Here is a 25,742-nt window from a genome sequence, read left to right as displayed (position 1 = left end):
AACATGCATATTTATGCGTACCCTAAATAACACTGAGTGGGAGGGGGGGGGGGGGGGCTGGGAGAGAGACATGACAATGTGAAACATTTTCAAATTTCAAAATGTCTTGACATGACAATCGCCCAAGGATTTTAAGGATTTTCAAGTCACTGGTCATATTTAACGTTATCATGGAGAAAATGGATAACACTTTTCCATAGTATTGGAAACATTTCGCAAAATCAACCTGTCACATGTTGGGGCCTCACATGTTCAGTGTAAGGTAAAGCATGCAAAGTACTGAAACATTGATCTGACAGAACCTAAAATGAGACAAAATTTGAAGAAATGTAATCACTGAAAAGAAACGTTTATTGCAAATAAAAAATGAAGCAAATCCTCACCTCAAGCTGTTCATCAGCCATGATGGTAAGCTCCTTAAAGTTGCGTGCTACAAAATCAAAGATGGCCGTTGCCGTCTTAGCACCGGGTCTAGTAGGTACGGGGTTGGACACCGGGGGTGCAGGACTGGATACAGGCTTAGGGGCAGGAGGGGGTGGAGTAGGCATGGCGGAACCCCTGTGAAAAAAAAAGATGCGAGAAATCCAGAAATTGTTAATCCAATAAATACAAAGTGATTGGTACATCATCCAAGATACGATTTTAAACTATAGTTACTATATGCATCTCTCCCAAACTCTCCTTCCCAACTCACTCTCTTCTCTTCTTCCCCCCCTCCCCCTCCTCTCTCTCTCCCTCTCTCTATCTCTCCTTCTTCCACCATCTACATGCCTGAATTTCGACCTTTCTCGCCTTTCTCAATCTCTCTGATTATTCCATATCTTTCTCTTCCTATCCATTACCATCTGTCTGTATCTCTATGAATGTGGACCCCTTCCCCTATTTTCCAACTTTCTTTTTTCATTTTTCTTCTTTCTCTAATCAGTTCTCTCTATCATTTTTCATTATTCTGTTATTATATTCTATATCTCTATATATCTCCTTATTACCAGGTCTTTCACATGCGTTTCTTTGGAGGTTTTTTAATTGCAAGATGTTAAAACAGCTGAAACAAAGTCTATTTTCCAAGACTGGTACCATTTCTCATGCTTACACCACCACCTTTCTCCTTTACATCTTCACTCATAGGACTAGTCACAGTCTTGGAATCTTGAATGGTGCCCAGCTGTTCTTATCCTAGCCTTACCTTGGACTGTGCCCCAGGGAGTCTGATGACTGTCTCTGGTGATAACCGTTTCCATTCATGTGAGTGGGCGGTCCCTGCGAATGACCGATGGGACCGTTGGAGTGACCATTGGGCCCATTCGAGTGACCATTAGGCCCATTTGAGTGACCATTAGGCACGTTGGTGTGGATGATCGGTCCGTTGGCGATATGGCCACCACTGTCGTTTGAAGGTTGTCTCTGGTGGTTGTGACCGAAAATGGGGCCATCAGGCTGATCGCTCTACAAAAGAGGGAAAGAAACAGTGAGACATTGTTACATTAATTTCACCCAAGATAAGGAAGTCCATTCTCTCTCTCTCTCTCTCTCTCTCTCTCTTCCTACATCCACCTATAGCCTGTGTCATTGCTTTATCTCTTTTTCTCTCTCTCTACCACAATTACTGCTTTCATGTCTGCCATTTAAATCTCTATTTTGACCACTTTGGGCGATTTATGTGCATGTTTGTCCTTCTTTCCCTCTTGTTCTATACTGCAATGTTCAATTCTTTGAAAATGTTATCCTCCATTGTTTCAATAATTCAACTGACCAAGAAATTCCATTTATGGGCACTGAACTGTCTGTCACAAGTCTTCAAAAATGAAAATATGCACAAATGTTCTTGTTCTTAGGTAGTCAATATCTTTGTTAATAGGTGTGTTTGATTGCTAGTAAACAATCAATTCAATTTATTTCATTCCATTCCAATCAAATATAAACAGACAGAATACAATCATGACATAATAACAGGATAAATCGAGGACAGAAGAAGGTAAAATGATGAAACAAAGCGAGACATCAGATAACAGCAAAAGATAGAGCATTATTGGAATCAATGTGACCTACCCTGTCCGATAGTCTTCTAGGCGACTCCCGAGCCACCGCTGCAGCGCTGGCCGCTACCGATGCGTTATTGACCAACACTGAGGTGTTGAAGTCTGGAGCGGTCTGAGGTTCTAGAATTGGCCTTGGGATCCAGCCATCACGGAATCGAGGGACGTAACGAGATACGGGACGGTCCTTGGGCCACTCAGTTCTAAAGGAATCAAGGAATACAATGTATTAATCTTATTTTTCTCATTGTATTTCAATTTATCAATTATGGAAAGCTGTTAGCAGTTATTTATTTTAAAAGGCATACCATTTTGATTCAAATCATTCATATTTTTTTTTTATTATTAAGGAGATTTCATGTTTTTGATGTGGAATTTTTAACAAGAAATAAATACTTGAATTTTCACTTTGAAATATTTATTTTAAAGGCTACAAAATGCTCTCCATAATGTTTAAGTCCAACTTAGAGTAAAGTTCAACCAAAGATCTTTGCCAAACAGGGCCTTGGTCAACTTACGAGGGTAAAGTCCAAGCCCTGCCCAGCGACATCCAGAGCTCGTGCTGCCTGGACGTGAGGCAGTTCTGCAGGAGATCCACGGCCTGGGGGCTGAGGAGGGGAGAGACCACGCTGGCAGCCAGCTCTGGACCCTGACAGCTCTGGATGATGAGCTTGAGAGGGACCAACAGGAAGTGAACCAGCTCGGGAGCATTGGGGTCGTGGATGTGGGCCTTCAACTTGGCCTGTAAGGAGAGAGTACATGAATGGAAAGAGAGTGAGAGAGATTTATATATGTATATACATAGAGAGAGAGAGAGAGAGAGAGGGGGATGGGGAGAGTGAGAGAGTGAGAGAGAGTGGGAGTGTGAGAGAGAATGCTAGAAAGAAAGAGAGACAAAAGGACAGCAGCACTGGAAGTGGAAAGAAGAGATGAAAGAAGGAAAGAGGTAGGAAATTTGAGGTGAAAAAAATATTTCTAAAAGAAAACAAAATGGATAGAAATAAGATTAGGGAGAGAAGGCATTAGGAGGAAGGAAACAAAGACCAAAATCTAAGAAAAGGAGGTGAAGAAATATAAGTACGAAACAAAGAGGTGGTATCAAATAAAAGACAGATAGAGCAGAAGTACGTGATAGGAAGGAAGTAGAGCTGACTGACTTGCAATGAGTCTACAGACCTTACAATTAATAATTTGTTAGTTTTCATGTTTATGTCCTGAATCAAATGTTTTGCATGTCCAACACATATATACATGTAAGCTCCAATTTATTTAAATTTAATGAAAAGCCACAACTCACCAGTAGATTAAAACAATATTTGAATTTCTGGAAGCACTCGATATATTCTCCATCCGTGGGTGGTCTGGACCTGGCCAGGAGAAGGCCGTCGCCGTGTTCCCTCCTGCGGTTCTTCCTGGTCTGTCGTCTCCGGCTTAGCTCCGTGTACGCCTCGGCAGCTTTCTGGAGTCTGCCGATGAATGCCTCGATGTCGTCAAAACAGTGGTTGAGTATCTCCTAGAGATGTGATAGAGTGAATCATAGTGACGACTTGGAGGGCTATTAATGCAATAACTCAACATAGCATTCCACAAAAATCATTTTGACCTTCAATTTTGTTATGCGTACTATGGAAGTCATGCCTTTGTGTTAGTAATTACCATGCCCTCATGGTGACAATATGGTAAAAATTACTCCCCAGGGACTGGAGATGGTGCACAATGTGTGAGACTGAACTCATTTTCTGTCACCTTCTCTTTCTCCCTCACATTTCCTTTCTGTTCTACGCCATGCGACTCCTCTCTCTCTCTCTCTCTCTCTCTCTGTTTTTTCCTCATACTCCTCTTCTGGGAGAGAAGGGGTGAATGTTCAGAGCACTTTTTTATCATCTATTTCATGCATTCTGTGCATTGTCGAGATTCAATTTTTAATGCCAGTTTTCAAGTTTACATGTCAGTTTTGTTATTGCTCGTATTACTATTATTATTGTTGTATTTTCTGTATTTTCTTTGTATCCTTGAATGTATCTACATATTGTTTATGTTGCTTGTATGTATGTCACTTGCCAGTGGAGGACAAATTTCTGTATTTTTTTAAATCAGACAATAAATTGTCTTGAATCTTGAATCTTGATCTTATTATTATAAACAGGACCCTAGTCAAATATCAAAATAATATATATTTCATTTTTCTTACCACGTCCCTCTCTGTCCTCTGAGCAAGCAACTCAATGGGTTCCTCAGACTCTGAGGACCTCACTGGGGCTGATTTAGGAGACTGGAACCCCCGTGGTGAGATACCATTCCCATTGGCTGTAATGGGAAATAGAAAGGAAACTTATGTGAAAATATGATACCTGTCTGGAGTTTTTAGAAGAATGGAAACCTCTTTGTAAAATACAATTCCCATTGGCAGTAATGGTGAAAGAAGCAACAAAAATATGAAAAGGTTATAACAATCTGTAACTTGTCAGAAGACTGGAAACCCCTTGATCAGATGCCATTCCCATTGGCTTTAACTGTGAAAGAAGGAAAGTTCACATGAATAAATGATAGCAGTCTGTAATAGGTGGGAGACTGTAACTCTGGTTAGATATCATTCCCATTGGCCACAATGGTAAAATAAATTGAAGTTATATGAAAAGATGTTATAAGTCTGTAACCTTTCAGAAACCTTTAAACCCCTTAATCAGACACCATTTCCATTACCTGTAATGGTAAAAGAAGGGTGTGAATAAATGATAAAGCCTATTTTTTGGTAGAAGACTAGAGCACCCATGATGAGAAACCATTCCTACAACCTGTAGTGGTAAAATGCTCGAAGTAATATGAATATATGATAACAATCTCTAATCATTAAGAAACCAAAATTGCAAGCCCTTAGGTTAGATACAGGCACCCTTTTTCGATGTACCGTTCAACGGAAACAGACAAAGCAGATAATTAATTAATTGATCATTCTGAGAGACTGTGGGGGGGGGGGGGGGGGTGGTGTTAGGGATACAATTAGATTTCCTTTTCAACCCTACTCAAAAACATACTTACAAATGGTAGCTGAATAATGTGCACGAATGTAACCTGAAAATTACAGTGAATGCAAATATTCCATATCTTAAAAGGACAGCAAGGAAATGCGGTTTCATGAACCAAATAATACTAATCTCTGGATATTGGAGAGTTGAGAGTATACTGTCTTGATTAGGATGAATATTACATTACTTGAAAACTTTCGTTTCAGACATATATAAAATAAGACCATTACCAGACATTTCACGGTTTAAACATGCCATCCCCTCCCACTACGTTTTGCTAAGCTAACGAGGCGGGCGTTTCATAAAGATCCTAAGTTGAACTCATCTTTAAGTTGGACTAAACAATTATGGAAAGCATCTTTGAAAACATTTTATAAAAGTTATTAGAAAATAAATGAAATGTTGATTCAAATCATTCATATTTTCTATTATCAAGGATTTTTCATGTTCTTGATGTGGATCAAGCTTTTGAAAAGTCTTCAGTACTTGAATTTTTGCTTTTGAATATATTTCATTTTAAGGTTACAAATGGCTCTCCATAATCTTAAAGTCCAATTTAGAGTTAAGTTTGGTATAAATTCTTGTGAAACACCCCCACACCCAGGTGACTGGAATTCATTTCTCTTATTTAAAAAAAAAAGAAATACAAAAACGGAGCAAAAACATGAAACAAAAGCAAAGAAGTCTCCCTACCTTGAGCGGCTGCAGCGGCTGCAGCAAAGGCAGCAACCTTGTTCTTGACGTTGCCATCGATGGGTGGGGGCGGGGCAGGTTCATCGGGAGGGGGAGGGATGTACATGGTGTCTCCGTCGTAGCGCATTCTCCTGTCATCTGACTGGGGGTGGGCCTGAGCTCCTGCCACCATCCCATAGTTGTCAGACCTGGAGGGAATTTATAAATAATAATAATAATAATAACATCGAATATTTAGGAGCGCTAAAAACAATAAGTACCATATAGCGCTTACAAATACAAATATATGAAAAGAGGACAAAATGGTACAGTACAGGAATTATATGACATAGCTCATTGGGGGAAAAGGTGAGTTTTGAGGGATCTTTTGAAGGTGGCAGGACAGGTAATTTCCCTTATGGAAAGAGGGATGCTGTTCCAAGTCTTTGATGCAGCTACTGCAAAGCTTTTTTCATAAAGAGAATAATATTGATAATAAAACTAAACAATAAAGACAATTTCTTTAATATAATAATATATCTGTACTCAGGTCTTTGGGAAAGGCTCCATAGTCCTTTGAAGATTACAAGTAGAAAAAAGACGAAGACAGGCAACATGGAAATGAAACCTGATTTAATAATAGAATACAGGAAACAATCATTAATTGTCAGAGTGTTATTACAGGTGTAACGATTCTGTAAAATAATGTTTACATTTTACAATTTTCAATAGCAATATTACTTTTATAGGAGAGAGGGGAGTACGTGGGAGGAAGGGAGAGTGAAAGAGTGGAAGAGGGGTAGGAATGAAGAGAGAGAAAATACTTCTAAAAGAGATGTTGGAAGAAAACGGAACATTAGATTTATAGAGCTCATAGCTGCTTCCATTTTCATCTTCTGTCCCTTCATGTCAGGTCAATTACAAAAAGGACAAGGAAATGGATACATTTCCGCAAAACATTTACATAATCTGCAACTGGTGCACCTTTTCTATTGAAAACAGCCAATCATGTACAAAAATATTCCCCTTTGCAAGCAATGTTTACTCACATACGCACACAATGATCAGTCTTCCATTATTCTCTACAATTGTCAACATGAATTTTCATTTAGAAAAGGCATGCAGTTGTGTACAGTCTTGTGCACATGGACAATGGTATCAGTCTCTAAAAATAGGTTTGCATTCCGATGTCTAAGTACTGGGTATTCAAAGTGGGTTCAAAGTTTACAGAAGCATACTGCAATATATTATATATTTTTGTCTTCGTCCTTCGTCCTCCCCCTTTTGCATTTCTTTCCATAACGAAAATGTCAGTTATAATGATACAAAATTATCAGTAGCATACGAACAGGCTTGTTTGCGCCAGTTTTATGAAGTGGGGTCCACTTGAAAATAAAGTTGAGTTCTGTTCATATACATTGTGGCATCGATCAGAAAAGGTTGATCATATAGCATGTGTGTGTACTGCAAGGTTCTGGAATCACCAAAATGATAAGAAATTTGGCCCAGTCTTGGTAAAAGTCACTTAAGCATTGTACACAGAAAGATGTATATGCCACTACACGAACATGATGTCACATGCCATATTTAGAATATTAAGGCATTTAAAGAGCAAGGCTTTTCAGGGTACTTTTGTTTCATCTGACGTTCTTCCACTCTTGCATTGTACAATAACACTCACACATTCTTTTTCATCTCTTCCCATAAAAACTCAACCTTCTTGTTTGAGGTAGTCTCTTCAAGGTACCCATAAACATTCTTGTCTTGTATCAACCACTTCAGCATTACATAATAAGGCTAAACAAATAATTTACTTTCTGCTATTCAATCCCATCTGCCTATTCAACACAGAGTGATTATTTACTTTTAACCCTGTTTTCCTCTCCACATCAAAACCCTCCTCCAGTGAAAATGTTTTCAGTCTAAAAGCAAGATGTAACCATTATCTTACTTAACTCATGGTAGGCAAGGGGGGTAGCAATGGGGTATTCAAAGGGGCATGTAATAGGGCATGCAAAAGGGTAGGTCAAATATTTTTCTCTCAATTCAAACCCTTCTGCTGTGTCATTGGTGACAAAGCCCAGCCCCCCCCCCCTCCTCCCCGTCTCTATCCTCCTTTAAAAGGTGTATTCGTTTTGACAGTGAAAAACAACAGTTTCTTTCGACATGGCAACTCCACTTACAGCAGAGTTACATGTAAGAAGTTTGCTTTAAGGAGCTACTTTTTGTTTGTTTTTGTTTTGTTGAAGTTGGTGTTGGTGTTTGTGTTTTGTCTTTGTTGTTGTTGTATTTGTCTAAGTTTAAATGGTGAGAGCTCATAAACTGAAAGGAATGGTAAAGGTACAGTGCACCCTTAAAGGTTCTCAGTATACACTAGAGGAGCAAGCAAGTGTGGAGGTGTGTGTGTGTGTGTGGGGGGGGGCGGTATAAATAGGTAGCATAATCCAATACACTCATAATAAAATACAGAAGTTACTCAACTACATGTACCACCACTCGAAAGTTGGTTCCCTCAAATAATCTTTGTGAAATTCCAAACTACATGTACACGATGGACGAAAACATCAACAAACCATCATACACGTCTGCTACATAAGTTCCAAATCCCCATCAAATTAAAAAATATCAGCAAAACTTAAACAATCGAAGTCTAGAATTTCTTACCTATACATTTGAGCAAAATATTCAACTATCTGTGAATAATCCATCGTAAATATCCTTCCGAAATATACTCAGAGTGAAAGTTACATGCGTCACCAATCCCATGAACATACCAGACTTGTTCAGGGTGGTATAACATTGGTATGGTAAAGGAAGGCACCGATATTAGCATCATTTTTTGGTGGGTGCAGCGGAATTCCTCGATCACAGCAGCATATTAGCTAACCATGGCAAGCTAGTCTTCAAGTTCATAAACATAGACCTCCTGAGATGTTGAGGAGAGCATCTCGTGAAACCTGATAAGCGTTTTGCTATGAACTTGATTAAAATATGGTTTTAGATTTAATGAGGTAATTTCTCAATAGTATAGGTGCTATCAGGTTTATGTCTTTAGTTTCTCATTTATTTTGTTACTCTTCTTCTTCTTCTCCTTTCACTACTCCTTCTTTTCTTTTCTTTTATCCCTTCAGCTATTTGTTCACTTTTCATAATTCTCTGTTATATTTATTTGGTAAGGTAATTGTTATTGAGTATATTACTCAAATATTTGTCAAGTTGTTCTTGTCGTTTGTATTTCTTCTCCTTTGTCTTCTCATCTTCGTGGTTTTTCTTCTTGTGGTTCTTCTTCTTCATTGGCAAAAGCAAAGTGCACTAATAACATTACAAAACTTGTTAGATGTCGTCCACACGAAGAGATTGTAATATCTCCACAAGCAAGGGTCTGAATAGCAAGCCTATCATCATAATAGATGTTCAGCTGGGGACTTCAAGTTTAAACCCAGGTTTGCTCCCTGGTGACCCAGCCAGGGTCAAAGGTCAAAGCCATGTATTGGCACCACACAGAGGATGAAAGTGGTGGCTCTTTTTTCTCCTTGGCATTGACATTGTTATTATTGTTGCCATGGGTTACCTAGTCTTCTTAACTTAGTCTCATTCTGTAGTTGTTGTTCTTGCTTTTGCAGTGGGTGTTGGAATGGGGGTGGGGGGGGGGGGGGGGGGTGGACATTTGCTGTTCTTTCTGCCTTCTTTGTATTATATGAAATATTGTTGGAACTCATCACTCTCACATAATTTGTTTACTTACTCACTTGTTTCTTTCACTTTGTGTCATTACAGCGAATACTTTTCTGATATTTTTCCTTCTTGTTTTTTGTATTTGTCTTCTTTTTCTCCTTTTTCTTTCTTCTTCTTCTTTTTTTTTTTCTTCTTTCTTCTTTTTCTGCTTCCTATATATCTTTTTGTTAAATCTCATTGTCATCAAAATGATATATGTATATCAAGTAAACATGTTTATCTATATATTCTCTATATTGTGAAACCTATGAGAATAATTTCCCTTATTCATGTTCTATGGTTTCCACACACATTACTGATATAAAGGCAAACAATTATTTTTTAAAGAAAAAATAACACTCTGTTAGTCGGAGTCTGAGTACATGTAGAGAAAGTACAAATACAATCACTTTAAAATCTGGTAACATATTTCCTAATAATAAACAGTTTTGCATATTAAAGCTTTGCTGAACTTTCCTAATCCCTTAAATATGACATATTTTCTATTACATTGCTTTTAAAATTTCAAACATTTGAAGCATGTAACATCGAAAAAACAAATCCTTTTGGACTATGTTACATTTCCGCTCGTTTTTAAGGTGTGTACAAGGGACCACCTATCTTTAACAATCATGTATTAATAAGTCACAAAGTTCACTAAAAGTACACAATACATATAATGCAAGCATACGTCAACAGGGCATTCAAGTGCGACACCATCAACAAACATGGAAGTATGGTATTGACAAAGAGGGTTGATGAAAAGGAAAGGTTGGGAGACAGGCAAACTGCAGTTTTTATTTGCTCAGGGTAAATTGAGTGCATTAAATGAGATTGAAAGCAATAATGCACATGCTGTAAGCATAACAAAATGGCCTCATCTTCATTGATATCACCATGTGACAGGAAGAATGTCATTATGGGGTTTTAGAATAGTTTACCTAGCATGGCGAAATGTAGTTGAACAAAAAGATGCGTCCGGAGGGCAAAATGCATGATTGTTGAAAATGATGACTTTATCACATAGAGTTGCAACCACATCATTTGGATATGGAGCTGGTAAATGCATGTACTATCTCAACGAGGCTTGATGTCACCCAAACTTTTATCGAGATCTGTTAAAATTGACTTCCATTCAACAAGCATCTTTGACTATTATGTCTTTTGCGTCCTGGACACTTTTTTTTTGCCACTGCATTTCGCTAAGTGTTCTTAACTATTCTGAAGACTACAGTTTATGCCTCCTGGCTTTTAACCCATTAGGCGCGTCTTCATCATCTCAAGATTGCCAAATATCTCGAGATTGCCAAATAGCCCGCTATTTGGGAAATAATCCCGAAGTAACAAATCGCATCTTTACTATCTCGAGATTCGACCTCAAAACTTGAAACTCGACCTTGAGAAATTAGCTCGAGATATTTTGCTCAGCGTTAGCGTATATTGCGAATCTTCGGTCTAGTGAAGACGCACGGACAAATAGCTGGATATTTTGCCAAATAGTAGGATATTTTGCAAACTATCCCAAGAGATATCTTGGGATGCCAATCCTGACCAAATTTAATTGCTACTTCGGTCTGATGAAAACGCAAATTAGCTGGATAGTTTGCGATCGGGATAGTTCAAATAGCTGGATATTTGGCAATCTCGAGATAGTGAAAACAGGCCTTTTGACTCCTGAATTAATGCATTGCCATAGGCTTAAAACAGGCGCTACTTGATTCCGTAAGCAATGGGATATTACAGACAACATTTAAGTTAAGTCAACATATTGACACGTACATTACGTGACATGTCAAAGGGGGGCGGCCACACATCAGATCTTTCTGATTAGAGTATGTCTATTTGTAGACATGAAGGTTTGGCAATGAATGGGAAGGTTGTATGGGAAGACTGAATAGACATTGTATGAACCATGTCTTCGCCTATTTTTTTTCCATTTGGCATGTCACAAGCATGGTTAACCCTTACTGTACTGGGCTATTTTGAGCACCTCGTGACTGCCCCCCCCCCCCCCCATAGTACAGTAAGGGTTAAAGAGTAGTTTGAGTTCTGGTAACAGCAAGAAACCTGTGAGCGTTGGCATTCGTTTTAAGCCTACTTAGAAGAAAATGATATGAGAAATGTTCTATGAAAAGAATTGCTATTCATTTGCCTAGGGAACCACAGTAAAACAATACTCATGACGGTTGCCTGTGCTGCAATTGAAGAATAATATTCAAAATATGACCAGAAGGTTAATGCAGTTGGATTGGCATGTGTGGGCTTGTCAAAATGGCGCTTGGCGGGAATAATCCCCAGGGAGCGGAGCGTGTGCACTATCACGTGTGGATTAGCAATTGAATCCAAAAGCTGGGGTAATAATATTTACAGCGAAAAGCACTTAGACATGTAGGCTCTACTATGAAGTGCTTTACAAATGTGACTATTTTATCATTCCACAACCCCCCAGCGAGCACCAATTCTCACTTAATACACACCGGTAATCAATCTCTCTGTGTTGCCTTCGGACAGTATATTTACTCTCATTTGCACATGAAACAAACATTTAATGATAAAGTGTGCTCAAATCTGCCGAGATTGATTTATGGAAATCTTACCTGTGTTGCTTCTTTTTCTTGCCCGATGAAAAGTAATCTACCGCCCTCTGGAGTGACCTGGCAATCTCTGGTGCCTAAAATAACATTTTTTTTAAAAGAAAGGAACATCATTTTTAGACCAAACAAAGGAGTACAAGATGTGAATACTTATGAATGATAAATGTGTCTGGAGAAAAAGGGTCAGACAATGTAACTGTAGCAGAGTCAATGTCTAGCTGTTATGTGACATGTATGTAATTGTACAATGCAGTAGAATGATGCACTTGTATGTGTACATCAACATATCATGTACATTTATATTTACATGTTTATACATGTACATTTACATGTATGCGAATGTTAATTTACATGTATATGAATGTACATGTACATGAATGTACATTTACATGAATGTACATTTACATGTTTATGAATGTACATTTACATGTATATGAATGTACATTTACATGAATGTACATTTACATGTTTATGAATGTATATTTACATGAATGTATATTTACATGTATATACATGTACATTTACATGTATATGAATGTACATTTACATGAATGTACATTTACATGTTTATGAATGTACATTTACATGTATATGAACGTACATTTACATGAATGTACATTTACATGTATATGCATGTACACGTACATGTACATGTACATGTATGTAAATGTTTATGTACATGGTGAACATGCACCTGAATTGTGTAAATCTTACATGCTCAAATATGCACTGAAGCACACCATCAAATGGACTGTCAAAAGGCACTCCCAAACACTTGCCTACTGATGTCATAACACTATTACAATGCACAGTATCTGTAATACAATGTTGAAATTCTGGTATTACAAAAAAAAATGTGTGAGCAGTGTTATTCTTGTCATGGCCCATGAACTGTCTGGATTTTTCAAGAATTGCTATAAGTACTTTCAGATTTAATTGCTCCTTGTTTGCAAAGTACCATGTACCAATTGTCCCTGTATCAAGTATTTTACTTAGCTTAACATTTTCCACCAGAGTGAGTCATTTTGAAAGTCGTGTTGACGATTCCAGGAAACTGCCAAAACACTATTGCTGTTTTTTTTACTGCATAATCACCATTTCAGTATTATTCTACAAAGTGTATTTCACAAATTAGGAGCACTGAACATTCTCTTTAACTCTTTACATGCCACACAAATAACCTCCATGTGCCACAATGTATTCATCATGAGATTGATATGCAAAGACTTAAAGCTTCTTTGTATCTGTTTGCAGTGTAAGAATTATCTATACAGACCATGAATAGAGATTTTTCGTTCAAATCTGTTGCGTTACATAAAGCAATCCTCCAATCAACAAGTGCCTATTATTTTGTGCAGAAATGCATGTCCGGAAAATGGGCTACTGTGCAGAGCGGGGAAAAGAGCAATTGCTGAAGTGGTATAGATAGCAATTTACTGCAACCTTTTAAATATTTGTTGGAAAATGTCTGGCATTCACGACATAATAAAGCTTATGGAAGTCTCATTTATTTTGAAACCTCATGATTGCAGGTAAGCTTTACCGAGGACATTTATACATGTCTCAATAAAAAACGACCCCTGTTCTCATTGATCGGTGTGATAAGCTTTAGAGGCTACATTATCTACCAACACAATAGGGTTTTTGTAAATTGAGAACTCTTATCTCTTCCATTTTATCATGATAAATGTAGACCTACATGTATATGCTGAAGAGATAAATGTTATAGGTTCATTTACACTACAGAAAAAAAAATAATTTCAAAATCATGTTTTTGTTAAACTACTATTTACATTACTGGACAAACCCATAAATAAACAGCTTTTTCAGTGTTGGGATAAGTTGTGTGCATGCACCACTTGTTAATGCTCTGCAACCCTTAGCGAATACAGTCATGTGACAAAAAAACAAACTTACTTGAGTTGATGTCTTATATATTGCCTACTATAAACCACAGTCCTCAATAAGTTATAGAAGGGGGTCATACCTGGGGGGGGGGGGGGGGTGTATTCATTTGCCCTTCTTAAATGATGAGATTTGGGAATTTTGAGTGAGACTTTGGAGGCCAACTTTTAACAGGGGCTTGTAATGTTTGCCTCCAGCCCTAACAGAAATGAAAAATACTCTGTAGAATGTATAATAGCTCCGCCTCCATCATAAAAAACAACAAGATATCACTGTCTGAACAAGAGGCATGCAAGATCCTTTACTACTCATGTTTTTACAGTGATCTATTCACACTGAAACATCATTACCTATCTATGGGGTCCTTTCGCTGCTATACCTCACATTTTTAACTGTTGTATTATGGCGTGTAGCTATAGTTTCAATATGTATTTTTGCTTCTGGTCTGAACTGGGGTTATCTGGGTTCCTGTATTCCACATGTACTTACCGGGATCTGTTCGCACTGGAACATCATCATCTCTGGGATTCGCTTGTTGCTATATCTCACATTGATGACCAGTAGACTGTCGTAGTTGCACTGCTTCAGCTCGGCCGAGATTGCTCCAATGTCCTGCAATGGGAACACCTCTAATGTTTCCTGCAAGAAGGAAATACATGACATTGAATTACATGTATATCATTGTGCTCATGAGAGAAAGCATATACAAGCAAGAAGGGAATAACATCAAGGTGTAAGAGGCTTTACCAAAAAAATGTAAAGATGTATGAGATCCTCGCTAAACCTTTTTTCGTTCCTTAGTGTTCTGGTTCAGTTATCTCATTTTGTTTCAAAGTTCAATTTAAAACCAGATTAGGTAGAAATTTATTCCTTGAAACGCAGCGTGCGTAACAGCTGCACTGCTAAAGCCAGGGTAATTATGCTGCATTATTGTAGAGCGCTTGGAGACTTCTGATAAGTAAGTTTTAGGCGCTATATAAGCAATTATAATTATTATTATAAACAAGAAAAATAACAATGGCAACAAAAATTATGAGTAAAAGAAGCTTTTGATGAATATGAAAGAAGAACTACAACCCCAAAATATTAAAGACGGATAATAGTGGGCTCTCATGGGTAATTTGACACCATTCGGGTGTTTACCACATATCAGGTGTTATCTAACACCAGAATTAGCGTTCAGTTTAATTACCAACAGGCATTATGCAATGCTTTGCATTTCCACCCTCCCCCCCCCCCTGATTTTAAAATCATTATCATACACTTCCCTTATCCACAGACTCTCTGAGAGAATAGGGGGTATTTCTTGATGGGACCACGGCCCACAGGTTTGCTGTGCGATACTTGTAAACCCAATCATGGTATATTCACCAAGTCTTGTGCCAGTGAATTATGACCTGCTGCACATGGAAACTGACTACCATCTCCATTTAATTAAAAACACAAACGAGGGGGGGGGGGGGTGTTTCACAAAGTTAAACTTATCTCTAAGTTGGACTGAACAATCATGGAAAGCCGTTAGCATCTTTGAAAACATTTTGTAAAAATTATTTCAAAAGGCATAAAATGTTGATTCAAATCATTCATATTTGTTATTATCAAATAGATTTGAAATATTCTTGGTGTGGAATTTATGAAAAGTGTAAAATACTTCAATTTTTGCTTTTGAATATATTTCATTTTGAGGCTACAAATGGCTCTCCATAATTATTAAGTCCAACTTCGATTTACGTTTAACCTGGGATCTTTGTGAAACACCACCCAAGGAGTTCAACTTACCTGAGTATATTCATCCATGAGTACCACTTCTTTATCGGTGACCATCAGTCTGACATCTTGGGACCAGATCTTGCCCTTCGCATCCAGTAATCTCAGCTTGCGGATACCGTCTTCTACAGAAACCACGCCCTCTTTCTTATCCATGGCGAATGTGTAGAGATGCTGTGAAGAATGAAAAAAACAATGTTTTTTTCTATTATTACTCAATCAAGTCTCAGAAATACTTTTATCTCTTGTGAATAGGTATAGACACTACATTACAAAACAGACATTTCAGCAGAGATGCTGTGACGAATGAAAAAACAATGACAGTTTGATTATTACTTAATCAAGTCTCAGGATTCGTTTATCTCTCTTGAATAAATATAGACGCTACATTACACAATTGACATTTTAGCAATATCTAGAGCCAGTAGAGATCCAAGATTCCTTTTTATTAACTGGAAATGTACAGAGATCCTGGACTGGAGAATAAGAGAAGGAATATTTTGGTCCAGAACCTAGTAGCAGATAAGGTGAACTGTAGCCATAAACTCACTGGAAGAAGTTAAATTTCTTGTCTCGCTTTGGTATCTATATGTAGATATATACTGAAGCTCAATAAATTCCTGAGTTAAATTGACTGGTATGGATTTTTGTTTAAAGCCTTACAACCAACATAATACATTTCCTGTGTTGTACAACTTTTGAGGCTCTGAACTAAAATAAAATATAACTTTATTGTAGGAAATATATTGCTCCGGGCTCTCTAAGCGTGTGTGAGAGGGTACAAGGGAGGAGCTAGGAACAAAATCAATACTTTGTGTTTTCCCCTGGTAACTATCATACAGCAGGAATTTTACTAGACTACTTCAGACTCTCTTTAATAGTGTGTGAGAGATAGTGTGGCTGTGGGTGTGGTGTGTGAGGAGAGGCAGGAGCTAGGAACCTACCAAAACAAAAACATCTATTTCCCCAGGTAATTATATTTCCATGGAAACTCCACTATACCATTCCAGGCTCTGTGTGGGTGTGGGTGTGGGTGTTAATGCGAGTGAGATTTAGGGGGGCTATTCACGGGCTACAACAACAAATAAAAATAATATATTTATCCGTGATAAATATTTTTGTGAAGGAAATAACACTGAGCACTCCGGGATCTCTCAGTAGGTGTGGGTGTGGGGCAAATCCATCCTAAAATCTAGGAATCAATCCTGTCTCACCTCGACAGGGAACCGGTTGGCTCTCTGCTGCGGCTGTGGCTGATGATGGGAGGGTTGATGGGCCTGCTGCTGTGGGTGTGGGTGGGCCTGTTGCTGGGGGTGTGGCTGCTGCTGGGGGTGTGGCTGGTGGTGGTGGTGCCCATGAGGGTGGGGCTGGGGTTCAGGGTGTGGCTGCTGCTGGTAGGACACGGGCCTCCTGGAGGGATCATGCTCTGGTGGAGGGTGACCGTTGGGGTACGAGGCAGGCCTCCTTGGGTCTCTGCCCATCTGCTCTGCTGTGTGCCTTGGGTCTCTGCTCATCTCTGCTGTATGCCTGGGGTCTCCGTACACCCCTGTGGAAAAATTTAAGGTTTGCAAAATCAATATACATGTAAAAAGAAGGGGTAAGAGCTGGTCTTACAAATTTAGGAAGAAAATTGACCTAAACACACTGAAACCTGATGCATTATGTGTAATATGAAGCAACAACAAACCAGAAATCAGACAATAAACCAAAACCCTCTAACACTCTCATCCACTTAATCAATAAGTTGAAAATTCAAATTGACATGATAAGTAAATGCATTGAATTTGAAAGGGTACTTACCCTTGATTAAACAGTCACTTTGAATCAATGACCTATGAATTATAATGTGTTCTGCATACATTTCTTGTTGCTATTTTTGTCAAGCCTCTGGCATGTTTTCAGGTTGTCAAGACCAACCTTTCCTTAAAAAGTATGCATACATTTTGAATATGATAGCAAACTGGTCTATCGTCCGAACCCAAAGCATGTTGAAATACAGATGTTAAATGATGATGACGATGCGGTTGAAAGAAAAGAATCAATTTGAAAAACTTACCGTAATGACTTTTGTGATTGTTATTATTTGATCCTCTGGAAGGTCCTTCTTGTGAAATGCCATTCTGGCGCCCAGGACCAGTAGGGTAGCCATTGGGTATCTGACCTCTGTCTCCGTGACCGTTCATTGCTCTGTTACAAGACAAGATACATTAGGAATGACTGATCACACACTGTATTGATTCATTCATTGGTGATAAGTAGAACAGAATCATTTAATGAAACAAAAATGAGCAAAAGTGCATTATCTGAAGCGTCGTAGTTAGTTGGAAAGCAAAGGTTGTGCATTTGATTCTCGACACGGCACCAGTGTCCTTGTGGAAGGCATTAATCTACATTTGCCACTCCATACCCTGAAGAGATATGAAGACCTGGTAGCCTTTGTGTTTAATAGTAATTGCATAATATTCTCAGGGTGTCCATATAGTAGGAATACTCTACAGGGAATGGAGATGGTGCACGCTGTACATGAATGATTCTGATGATGGGGGTAATAATATATGTGAAGCTTTTAGAGATAGTATATCGTATTAAGCGCCATATAAATCTAGACCATTATTATCAGTGTTATAACATTGTATTATAGTCATTTACTGCATTTGAGTAAAAGATAACTAACCACACAAATCCATTATTATTGTTATCGCTGTTGATAAAAAAGTAGGGCTACAACAATATTGTTTTGATACTATAGAAATAATCAATAACTAATAACTGATCTTTTTAAAAAATCCAAAGACAGAAACCGAAACCTAAACTAGTACTTTTTTAGTTTCAACTTTGGGATTTATTTGAGGATCCCTACATTGATTTGATTCTTTACAACATATTCAATGCCCGCCAAAATTTGATTCAATTTAATGCACTAATCTATTTCTAGCACGTTCTCAAAAAGATTTCATATTCTATGGAGACTGATGCTTTGTGGTTTTGGCTCCAGCTCTGTGGAATTCTCTGCACATGACGATCATGAATACAGCATTAAAGACACACCTTTTTTTTTTACATTAGAGCAACAATTCTTGATTTGATGTGTTGGTGTGCATGTAGTGGTGGTAATGGTCCTCTTATACATGTTGATGTAGATTGTCAAGCTTGCTCTTTTAATGTACAGCGCATAGAGAATGAAGTGTTAATTATTGTGCGCTAAATAAATTGAAGTTATAATAAAAAAGTTATTATTAGTATTATTCTTACTGTGGATGATGTGCACCATGATGCCCGTATGCTGGCTCCAGTGCATATGGGTTCTGTCTCCCGGTAGGAATCGGCATTGTGCCGTCTCTTGTCGCTTAATCAGCCTCTTATTCTCTCAATCTGCCAAGTTAACAACACCTGTAGAAAAGACATAAATATAAAATCAAGAGGGAGTTAGTCAATCGACTGTGTAATAAAATACTTAGCATAGTTTCCCTGTGATTAATGATCCGAAGAACAAACAATATTTACTCCTGAACTGCAAAGTAAACTTTATTTTGCAAGCGAAACACAGATAAAAACTGATTAATGTATCAGTCAGGGATCATAACACTTGAGGCTTCAAAGTCTAAACTTTAACTCCCTTTTTGAGTGAGATACAATTCATAAAGATAGTGTTAATACATATAAATTGATATCAAGGGAACACAATCGTATGTACACTAAAAAGAATATTATTTAAAAATAAGCCTCATGAATAAACAACAAAATGTTACAAAAGGAAAACATACATGTTTTAGATATGTGTACACAGAGACTTGGATCATATTTATTATCACTATCAGCCTGGGAGTCAGGATACTTACATGTACATATGGGCCCTAATAAATAGGGGACTTTGTCAATATTAAATTGGATGGACCGCTCAAATATGGGTGCAATAGCTTTTATCCATTATTAATATGTGAAATTCAAACATGGAGATCAGTAAAAACAGATCATAAAAATATCCATAAATTTTAGAAGCAATAAAAACTGGGTTAAATATTTTAAGTTACTGTACTTGAGAAATGATAAACACCAGATGTCCATGCAAACTAATAGAAACTAAACAACTTTATTAACTGTAATTTACGAGCACGTGAATGTGATAAAATATACTACCGGTAACCAATAGTTTCTGGATGTTTTGCAACAAAATGATATCACTTCCCTAGTTTAATGACAGGTTTAAGGATAAGAATAGTCTGGAACTACATGTATAAAAAAATATCCAACACCAAAAAAATCAGAATCACCAATTTTTGCTGCAGTTAATGATTTGTACATGATATCAATCTGTGATCAGGGAGCGAATAAATGTATTCTAGTTTGAAAAAAGTAACTTCTGAAGTTTTGAAAATTTTGCAACACAGTGTATAAACTTCCAAAGTTAAACAACACATTTCAGGATAACAAAAATGAATGTACAAACCCACAGAATAAAGATGGTAAAGAAAAAAAGTAAAGAGGGTTTTCTAATCACAAGTTTACTGCTACAGATTATGGATATGGAACATTAAACAGTAGTCAACGAGCCTATACCGAGAATCAAAGCAGCAAAAATCCTAAACTATTCAAAAAAGCAATTACTGTGTCTAACTACCGAAGTTGAAAAGAAGGTTTAAGGATAACAGTCAGCAAACCACAAATTCCAGAGTCTAAATGGAAGGATTTAAAGTCCACAGAACCACTTCAGTTAATGATTATCCAACATTAGGCAGTAGTCCAAAAGCCCTTACCATTAGTGTCACCAACTCGACCAAGACTTCTGAACTAGTCCAAAACACAGTTACTATGTTATAACTTCCAAAGTTGCAAAGAAATGTTAAGGATAGCAGTCAGCAAACTCCTATACATATATCCAGAGTCCAAACAGTATGTTTTACAGTTTTAAATAACCACTTCAATTAATGATTATCCAACACTATACAGTAATCTTCACGCCCGTACCAGTAGTGTCGTCAACTCAACCAAAACTCCTGAACTATTCCAAAACACAATTCTCACGTCAGTGCATCACTTCGTGGGATTTTGCAGTGCTCAGTGGCATGTTACGTAGAGGCCAACACAGAGTGAGGCAATCAGTACAAGCACACACCTTCCAATGTAATGCTAATAGGTCTGTCCATACCACACCGTCCGCCGACCCACATCTAAAGAAGAGCATTGAACCTTGGACTATGACGTCTCAATAGAACGTTTCAAAAGAACGCAAACTTTGCCAGTGCGTTCACACAAAACATAAAGTAAGGACACAGTTGATGTTATCTCTTCCCTGTGTTATGCTCATCTTCATTTTTGTTTATACTTTTCCAGTTTTTTTTGTATTTAGATGTTAAAGGTAAAGGCCAGTATTGGAAACGCCCCAATTTCAAAAAATGAAATGGAAGCTCTCATTACCAATCACGTGAAAGAATATGTTTTGACTAATACATGATGATACAAAATTTGCCGGGAAACCGCCTACTAATTCATATATTTGGTAAATTTGTTTCTCTCATGGTCTGTGAGAGATATAGGGTAGTCCCATATACATCTTTCTGTGTATAGTGCTTGTAACTTTACGAAGAGTGGGCCAGATTTCTTATCATTTTGATGATTCCAGAACCTTGCAGATGCTAGATGCTAGATGATCAACCTTTTCTGATCGATTCCACAACGTTTCTTTCACAATGCAATCGCATGACCATAACTGGTCTTTACCTTTAAAGCTTTTGGAGGCTACATGTAAATTAAAACTTCTGCCTTTGATGTGATGTGCACAATATACATGCACATCTATCTATCTTTAGAAGGTGGTCAAAATCTTCAATTTACCTTTCCGAATTGTGTTCCCTCAGTTTCTTACAGTTGCTCAAAAAACAATCAGAATTCCTGTACTGCCAAACTGTTCAGAAGTATATTACATATTGTGAGTGTGACAACACTTGACTGCAGCAGCCCACAGTTTGTTCCATTTATCAACCAAACCAGAGAAAGGGTTAATCATATTTGTGATTGCAATTTTTTTCAAACTGATTAAAAATTGTATAATTCTTTCTTGGATTATGGTACTAACCTTTCCACTTGTATTAAGTTTGCCAATATCCAACAGTATTCAAAGCTTTTAACGCTATTTTTGTTTATTTGTATTTAACATCATTAACATGTCAGAGAGGTATAGTGTTAGGAATAACAAAACAAAAAAGTAAAACATTGTACAGTATATTATAGTTATTAATACAAACTTCTTTTTTTACCTATGTAAGAAACTTGTTGGGAAACAAAAACCATTGTTGTCAAATTTTTATTACATTCAGGTGTAATTACGTTTTAGCGTGGTGTACAATTGTAGTATGAATGGACCCGGGTGACAAACTTGTATCTTGGCAGGCTAATAGGTCACATGCATCTCTACACAATACAGCCTTTACAATACAGTGCCATTCCAAAGCACTGCTTCATCATGTGTAAACCGTAGTATAAAATGTATATTATATTGGATAATAACTGTACCGTATCAAGGTATTTCATAACAATTCATGAAGTTCTTTGTACACGGTCAGGTGGCATGTCTCTATATACAAAGAAACGTGAATAGATAGAGGTGGCTCCAGGGCTTTGTACAAAGGAGGGGGGTCCGGTTCCGTATCCCAGTAAAAGTATTACAGAAAATGTGAAGATTGAGGGGGGGGGGGGGGGGTTGTACAAGGAAGAGGTAAAATTACCCCTAAATTCTGAAAAGCAAAGATTAAAGTGTCATTTAGATGTTTGCATGTTTAATTCACATCCCCTAATCTCCAAGCATGAAAGAAAAAAGGGGGACGCAACCCCTTAAAAGGGGGGGGGGGGGTTAAATCCATCAAAATATTTGACAAGTAAAAGGAAAAAGAAGTGAATAGTAAAAAATAGTGCTGTAGTCAAACGTTTAACCGTCCGGTATCCGACCGCCCATGGCGGATTCCGTTTTCAATTGGACGGTTTCGTTTTCCCGTTTTTTTTTTTTTTTTTTTTTTTTTTTTTATAATTTTTTTTTTTTTTTAATTTTTTTTTATAATTTTTTTTTTTAAAGTTTCAATTTATGCCCCTCCACCTGGCAATGTCTCCCAGCTCAGTAATCGGTGTGATGACTTACCACTTGGAAACTAGAACAACACTCCAATTTGTCTGTCATCTTGGTTTGAAAGTAATCTTTGTAATAGATCTCAATATATATTCATCCAAGTTTAACACATGGTGTACCACAAGGTTTTATCCTAGGTCCTCTACTGTTTTTAATTTACTTTAATGATCTTACACATTATTCTAAAACGACATTGTTACTATTATTTGTGACTAGTTCACAAGCCCAAATCGGCGCCTTCAGTTAAATCACCTTCCTGCTTTTTCACACGGCGAAAAAAAAAAAAAAAAAAAAAAAAAAAACATTTTTTTTTTTTTAAATTTTTTTTAAATTTTTTAAATAAATCGTTTAACCGAAAACCGTCCGGTTTTGACAGGCGGTTAAACGGAATTGGAGATATCCGTGATGTTACAGCACTAGTAAAAAAGGAGGTGTGGGGTCCAAACCGTCCTATAGAGGAGGACATACTACAAGAAATATAAAGGGGGTCCAGAACCATGTACATGTAACTCCTCCCCCGCCCTCTCCTCAATGTATACTAAGCCCTGAGGGAAACACTCTCTTCCCTGCCCCTTTAGTTAGCCTCTTTCCTTGCCTTTGAATCCAACAGAATAGATTAAGGAATTGCATGTATGCCTGAATATTGTTTGTCCTGTATTAGAGATTTCTATAGAGGGACCAATCCCAAACAGTGCTGTGTGTCGTATCAATATCGAAAGCCGTTTATCTTGGCATAATCGGGCCCCTTCTTGTTCTATTTGCTCAGCAATTCTCGCTCGATTCATTAGGTCAATTTCTTTCTGTTTGATCTTTATGAGTTGGCATGGCGACTCGCATATTTCCCATTCCTTCTTGACTGAGGTTTGAATAGTAATACTAAGCATTGTTAAAGATAAAGTTCAATATATGGTACTTGTCATGATGGTTCATTGTTCAAAAATAAAAAACAAAATATTAAAAAAATAGCTAAAGGGAAGGTTGATCAAGTAATATAACAGAATAATTGTGTATCTATAGTAAAGTGTAGGGGCAATCAGAAATAAAACAAATTGACTAAATCTTGGACAGAATCATTGACATCGAAAAGCACAATACAGAGATATGTGTATTTGGGACTGCATCAAAATGTGGTCCAAAGTGTTATGCCATTTCAAATATTATTTTGCGCAAGGATTGCAATCAGGAGACATCACTTATATCTTTAATATGTATGTACTATGAAGGAATATCAAGGATGAGAAACCTCAAAAATTATTTCGCAAATGTTCAGGAAATCAACTTTCTCTTTCATGGAAATATGCCTTAGAGTTGACAGTTTACAACACTTCAGGAAATATGTAGTTATATGCCTCACTGCACGTGATGTCTTCCCCGCCAAAAGGTGCATTGTTGTGGTGACATAATTCATAAATATTACAATTTCACTGACATTCCTAAAATTCCAAAGAGGTGATTGGTGCTAATCCCTGCATAACTTCCAATCAAGTTTATTGATGACTTGCGATGCCGCTTGATGCCAATTTGTTCAAATTCGCTTTACCAGCTAATCTACGACAAAAGGTGACAAATAAGTATTGTCCCCAAAAAGTTGGGTGCCAAAATATTTAGCAAGATTTATGGCATAGTTGATCAACCTGCACAGCAATATTACCATGTATGTTTTAACTCCAAAGCCATTAATTCTGTTTTTAAAGTATACAGTCAAACCTGACTAAGTGACAAAACTAAGTACCTAACTGGTAGACATACCATCTGCCTACAAACTTCCAAAGACCACATTATTTGTCTCCCTTGAAAAGGGTTTCTCATTGAAACATGTACTAAAGGAACCTGTACATAAAGACCATCTGCTTAAAAAGACCACTTCTCTTGTCTCCCTTCGCCTTGGGTGGTATTTGTAGGCAGGTTTCACTGTATACATACGGGATACTTCTGACACTATGAACATGACGGACATAGAAAGTGGACAAAATATACAGTTCCTCAGGTAGACAAAGGAACATCCCTTCACTGCTATTATGTAAAAAGTGAATATGCATGTGACACCTGTTCTACACATTTTTACATAATAGCAGTGAAGGGATGTTCCTTTGTCTACCTGAGGAACTGTATATTTTGTCCGCTTTCTTTGTCAGTCATTTTCATAGTGTGAGATTCAAACAATTATTAAAAAAAAGGTACATAAAGGTTTAGTCACTAAATTATTTTTTTTTTTTAAGTCGTTCCAAAATAAACTCAGAGTGCCATCAGCAAGGTAGCAAATATATCTTGATGCAAATTTGTATACATACATGTACATGTACCTTTATGAACTTTAATGGGGGGATAACATATATATTTTCTCTGGAGCTAGTAAGGCATTAACTCATATAGAATGAAGTAACAACCTTCTGGCTCTGAAGAGACAGGTTATATAGACTAGATTGTGAGGAAAAAGCAACATCATTTTCTTAAATTTGTCCAAGATAGACCTGTACTGAAATGTAAGAGATCAGGGGAAGATGTGAAAGTCTTAGGTTTAATTGTTATCCTCTATCTCCCTGCATATAACTCTCATAATATTCAGATTAACATTCAAATGATCCCTACCCTCAATCCCCCTTTCTCCCCACCCCCCCCCCCCCTTTCTCTCTCTCTCTCTCTCTCTCTCTCTCTCTCTCTCTCTTTCTCTCTCTCTCTCTCTCTTTCTCTCTGTCTCTCTCTCTCTCCATCACTGTCTATTCATCTGTATATGCCCCTATTAACCCCTCCCCTATTCCCCAAGTATCTCTCTGAACACTTTTCTCTCACACACTATCCATTACTTCCAATTTCCGCCCCCCCCCCCCCTTCTCTAGAGTGCCCCTCTCCTCTCTCGCTCTCTCTCTCTTTCTGTCTCTCTCTCTCTCTTGTTCTCATTCTCTCTCTTTCT

The 25,742-nt window shown here is 37.5% G+C and overlaps 1 protein-coding gene across 3 annotated transcripts in view; it reads right to left on the bottom strand.

Moving 5' to 3' along the window:
* LOC580229 (epidermal growth factor receptor kinase substrate 8) overlaps positions 1-25,742 on the bottom strand; it is a 74,363-nt gene that overhangs the window by 12,889 nt on the left and 35,732 nt on the right. For all 3 annotated transcript variants that reach the window (XM_030993163.1, XM_030993165.1, XM_030993164.1), the window contains 13 exons: positions 18,967-19,104; positions 17,771-17,901; positions 16,929-17,260; positions 15,727-15,888; positions 14,437-14,586; positions 12,046-12,119; positions 5,756-5,943; positions 4,228-4,343; positions 3,334-3,549; positions 2,555-2,778; positions 2,050-2,239; positions 1,187-1,446; positions 384-558 (listed from right to left, as the gene is read on the bottom strand). In XM_030993163.1, the coding sequence (XP_030849023.1) occupies positions 384-558; positions 1,187-1,446; positions 2,050-2,239; positions 2,555-2,778; positions 3,334-3,549; positions 4,228-4,343; positions 5,756-5,943; positions 12,046-12,119; positions 14,437-14,586; positions 15,727-15,888; positions 16,929-17,260; positions 17,771-17,901; positions 18,967-19,043 (2,295 nt within the window). In that variant the 5' untranslated portion in view covers positions 19,044-19,104. The remainder of the gene's footprint in view (positions 1-383; positions 559-1,186; positions 1,447-2,049; positions 2,240-2,554; positions 2,779-3,333; positions 3,550-4,227; positions 4,344-5,755; positions 5,944-12,045; positions 12,120-14,436; positions 14,587-15,726; positions 15,889-16,928; positions 17,261-17,770; positions 17,902-18,966; positions 19,105-25,742) is intronic.

Source organism: Strongylocentrotus purpuratus, unplaced genomic scaffold (assembly GCF_000002235.5).
Source record: "Strongylocentrotus purpuratus isolate Spur 01 unplaced genomic scaffold, Spur_5.0 spur5_scaffold_20, whole genome shotgun sequence".
NCBI lineage: Eukaryota > Metazoa > Echinodermata > Echinoidea > Camarodonta > Strongylocentrotidae > Strongylocentrotus > Strongylocentrotus purpuratus.
The sequence above is the reverse complement of the archived record's forward strand: the minus strand, read 5'-3'. Positions and strand labels throughout refer to the sequence as shown.